This window comes from Castanea sativa, chromosome 1 (assembly GCF_040712315.1).
Source record: "Castanea sativa cultivar Marrone di Chiusa Pesio chromosome 1, ASM4071231v1".
NCBI lineage: Eukaryota > Viridiplantae > Streptophyta > Magnoliopsida > Fagales > Fagaceae > Castanea > Castanea sativa.
Window position 1 is genome coordinate 22233053 of NC_134013.1, and position 4550 is coordinate 22237602.

Genomic DNA, 4550 nt, shown 5'->3' on the forward strand with positions numbered 1-4550 from the left:
TCACTGAAAATTGCATGTTAACCATCAAAACTTTATCCAATTATAACTTTTAATCCACAGGCCACATTTGTGTGCGCGATATATCATTTGGATAGTTACAACTTCAAGATTTAAAAATGATGCATTAAAAGATCAAACAGTCAAAATTATGATTTTTCCCTTAAGTTGCAAAATGATTGTTTCACTTTTGTGATGAGGTTACGCTCTGTTTCTTTCGCTAAAAAACCTTTTGTAAATATAATTTTTCATATTTTCCAGTGTTTGATAGTAGTACCAAAAAAAAAAAATTGGAGCCGCCTAAAAATAGAGTGTCTACAACCTCAAGAGTCAAGAGCCGCCTAAAAATTTTATAAGATATTAGTTGTTGATTCTATCGTTCTTTTAGTAATTATCAATTAAATCACAAAAAGTAACGACACTGCCACTTTTTAGATGGAACACGTAAGAACACTTTTATATTCAAATGCTCTACCACTTTCTAGCTAGGTTGTTTCTCAAAAAAAAAAAAAAAATTTCTAGCTAGGTTTTATTTTTAAGATGGCATGCTTATACATGTGCATTTTTTTGTTAAAAGGCTTTATTCTATCCAATGCGTTATAGTAAGCCGCCATGCCCTGCATGAATTTCATGTGAAAATTTACTAGTCCAACCTAGTTAAGTAATCTAGTCATAGCATTATGTATTACTTATTTACTGATTATTATGCTTTTCTTACCGTTAAATCTTATTACACACTTTTTAGTGTACATTTATATATACTTTTTTTAAAATTTTGTTTTAAAAACATGATTTTACAATTAATCCATGTGACGGTGTATATATGATAAATATACAATAGCCCGTACATGATAATCACTGCTCTTAATTTTACATGATTGATCACGAGTGAGACATAACTGTTTAACTTTTCGAAGCCATGGGTTTATCATGTAATTTAGGAGAGGTTTGTGATCGTTAGGCCGATGCATGCAATGATCACAGAGCAATCCATTGGTTTTTTGATAAGCAGAGCAATCCATTCTTTGATTCACCATAGTTAAGTTGGAAACATGGCTGATTCCCACGGTCTAAAAAAAAAGATTGGCAATGTGGCTTAGGCCCAAAAACGGAGAAAAAGCTTAACAAGGGCCTAAAAGCACAGAGTGATCCATTCTTTTTTTGGAAATAGGTAACTGAGCTCATGGAAGCCATCATTAGCTTTGGTGGTCCTATTTCTTTGGATCTTCTGTCAAATATATCTTTTGGTGATTGGAGAACAGTTACATCTTCCAAACCTAATGGAATTAGCGGGCCGATAACACCAAGGATTGATCTAACAACTCCTAAGGCCTCACAAGATCCATAAGATTTTGTGTTCCGAATGTCTAGCCAGCTTCTTTTAATTAGCTGATGTATTGGACAAGGACGGTCCTTAAAGAAGTTTGAACACGGTAGAAAAATTAATAAAAATAAAAAGAAGAGTGAACCTATCACTTAATGGCCCTCTAAAGTTGAACACCAACAAAATTTACTTGGGCCTGCGAAGGCTGAAGGTGTACAGTCTATTTGCCCAATCAGATCTCTCCTATTGTCATTCTCCACCAAACTCAAAACCCATTTCGGCCTTGTAGTATTGTGTGTATGTAGTGTGTAATAGTACCAATAGACGCTGCCTCACACACACATACGCAAACTCCAAAGAAAATAAATTTTTATAGGTTTACACTTTACATTGTACTAGTAATGTAAACTTACATTATAAACACACAAATTGTGATGAATGTTGTATACATTTACAAAAAATGTACAATGTAAACTAAGTATTTTCAAAAAAAAAAAATCGAATTTGCACAGAATGATGTAATATTCCTATATTCCATTGCATACTAGTTTGACATGTCAAAGAAGTGAGATTTTAAAGATACATATCAACAAATTACACTACTCAACCTGGGAGAAGATCACTAAAATGTGCTTGTTTTCGGATTACTCTTTTTTATCTGTTGTGTTGAAATTCGTTCTCAGACCTTAGCTTCTACAATGGAAGATTGCTCAGTACATAGAGAAGAGAAATATAGAGCAAGAAGCAAGATTGAGAGAATGAATTTTCTATATAGATAATTAGCCTACTCTGTTCCTTATATACAGCAACGGATGCGGGAAAAGGAATAACAGAAAAATAACTAACTAAGCTACCTATCAAAGCTGTACACGTGTTACCTACAGTACAACAAACTAACCAATTATGAACAATAGCAAAACTACAAGTCGTTTTGCTCACAACTACTACATGTAGCTTATGAACAGTATTACAAACTAAGCACAATTACGAACTAAACAAACTAAGCAACCTTTAACATGTTGTCTGGTGGAAGTTGAGAAAGGCTTTGGTTCTTTTTCATGTGCTTAAATTCATAGGCCAAAAGTGTTCAAATCTACAATTGGAGTAATTTTCTTCCAGATAATTATTATTCAACAGAGCACTGTCCAACCATGCTAAACAATCTAATCCCCTTTATTAAAATTTTATTTTTAAATCGCTATATTAAATTCATAACATTGATATAAACCGTTAACAACACAATCAAGCAACAATCAACGTTCAAAGTTACATTTCGTACGTATACTCCTTTCAGAATTTCGAGCAAACTATACGTTGATTCAATCATTCTGGGTATGTTTGGTTGTATTGTTTAAACAACAGTTTTCATTATTTAAATAATACAACATGTATTTCCACAACATTTTTCCATCCACATGTATTTTTACAACACTTAAACAATGTTACTAAAATAATATTACCAGACAAGCCATCTAATGCTATGACCAGTACGCGGAGGAGTTTTGGTCCATAAAAATGTTATATCCTGCACGTGATTTAGAATAAGTTCATAGATAAAATAGAATGAGTAACGAGAAGAAGAGGAACAACATACTTACTGGATATATTCGACATTAATTTTTGCTTTGGGAGAGCGTGAGATGGCTGCAAAAGCATTACTCAAAATGAGGAGGGTAGAAGGGCACGGCGATTGTGGGCAGTAATCCACCACCTTAACATCAATGGTACCGTCCTTACATGGTTTGTTATTTCCACTTAAGCACCTCAGCCTATAACGCCTCCCACAAGCAGCACCATTATCCCACAATCCCTCACTCACTGCCACAAAAAGATTTCCCGGAGGGAACTGTTCTTGTTGATTTCCATTGCACCTTGTAGCTGTATTAAGATATTCTAATTAATGAGCATTTTAATTAGCTGTACTATAAAGCAAACTAGGCATTACGCGCATGCTTCGACCTAAAGGAAATGCAAAAAGTATTGCCTATGATCAATACTCCTAAAAGTTTATCCCTGCGAGTTACCGAAAAGAAAAATTTTATCTTTTCCCATTATTGTACTACTTGAGATCGATGTATGGAGCATCAAGAGCCTAGTAACTTATAAGTGGCTTTATTTGTTCTTCTTTTATGAGAGAACCAAAATTGAAGCCTCTCTCTTATTATTGCAGCTACCGAATTATATTATATAAAAAATATATATATGAGCAAAACTGCGTAGTATACTTACGCATATATGGAGGACCATAAGAAGCAGCTGTGCATATGTCCCCAAGAACTCGGCTTATTAAGCCAAACACAATTGCCATGATCACCAAGTGCCTCATATATAATTAGCAAAGGAAAACACCAAATAATTTCTGCTCTACAAATACATTTGCTTCGTGTCAAATTATATAGCTGGGATTGAAGTTTCTCTCTCCCTCTGAAGAGCTTTTTTTTTTTTTTTTGGCTGAGATCTGAAGAGCTTATTTTAGTTCTCGTGAAAGGAGGTTCACGAATATTTTACTGTTTACAAGTTAAAGTTTCTTCTAAGATAAGCATTGAAAGGGGTCACGGGATCTTATCATTGGAAGGGGTCACGGGATCCTACCATTAGCGTGTGTTTGGCAAAAGTTATTTTTGCTAATTCATTTTACTACTCAATTTATTTTTACTATTATTTATGAACCTCACTACACTTGTTGGTTCTATTCATAAGTCTTACTGTACTATTTTAGCTAACCTTCATCTTAATCTATAGTACTTTCAACAAAAATTTTTCAGTTTCAGCAAAATAAGCCGATCCCAAATAGACCTATAATTAAATAATTGAATGAAGGGGTCTCCTCAATATTTTAATGTGCAGTGCAAACCCCAATATTTGTTTTTAAGCCGAGTAAAAATATGAGCTCTTCTTCTGTTATTTTCTTCACCTCTACTTTGTTTTAAAAAAAATTATTTTATGCTTTTTCATTTAAAGTATATTAATTTATTAGGCAGAAAACTTATATACAATGGCGTGTGAATGTATTCTCTTATCTCATTCCCTTCTCCTATATATGTGTGTGTGTGTGTGTGTGTGTGTGTGTTTCTCAAATAAAAAAGATACTCAGTGTTGTCAAGTTATCTCACATCGGTAAGATATGATATTGAGAAGGGGTTCATCACTTGCTCCGCAACACTAACTGTCGCATGCAGTTTTGGTGTTGGCGTGTAAGTGTATTCCCTTTTCTCATCCCCTTCCCTAT

At 33.9% G+C, this 4550-nt stretch overlaps 1 protein-coding gene across 1 annotated transcript; it reads right to left on the bottom strand.

Moving 5' to 3' along the window:
- Window positions 1–2658: 2658 nt before the first annotated feature.
- LOC142611107 (EG45-like domain containing protein 2) lies at window positions 2659–3779 on the bottom strand. Its single transcript, XM_075783488.1, has 3 exons — window positions 3551–3779; window positions 2920–3199; window positions 2659–2846 (listed from the first exon to the last, which is right to left on the bottom strand). The coding sequence occupies exons 1-3, from the start codon at window positions 3645–3647 to the stop codon at window positions 2840–2842; spliced, it is 384 nt and encodes a 127-aa protein (XP_075639603.1). The 5' UTR covers window positions 3648–3779; the 3' UTR covers window positions 2659–2839.
- Window positions 3780–4550: the final 771 nt, after the last annotated feature.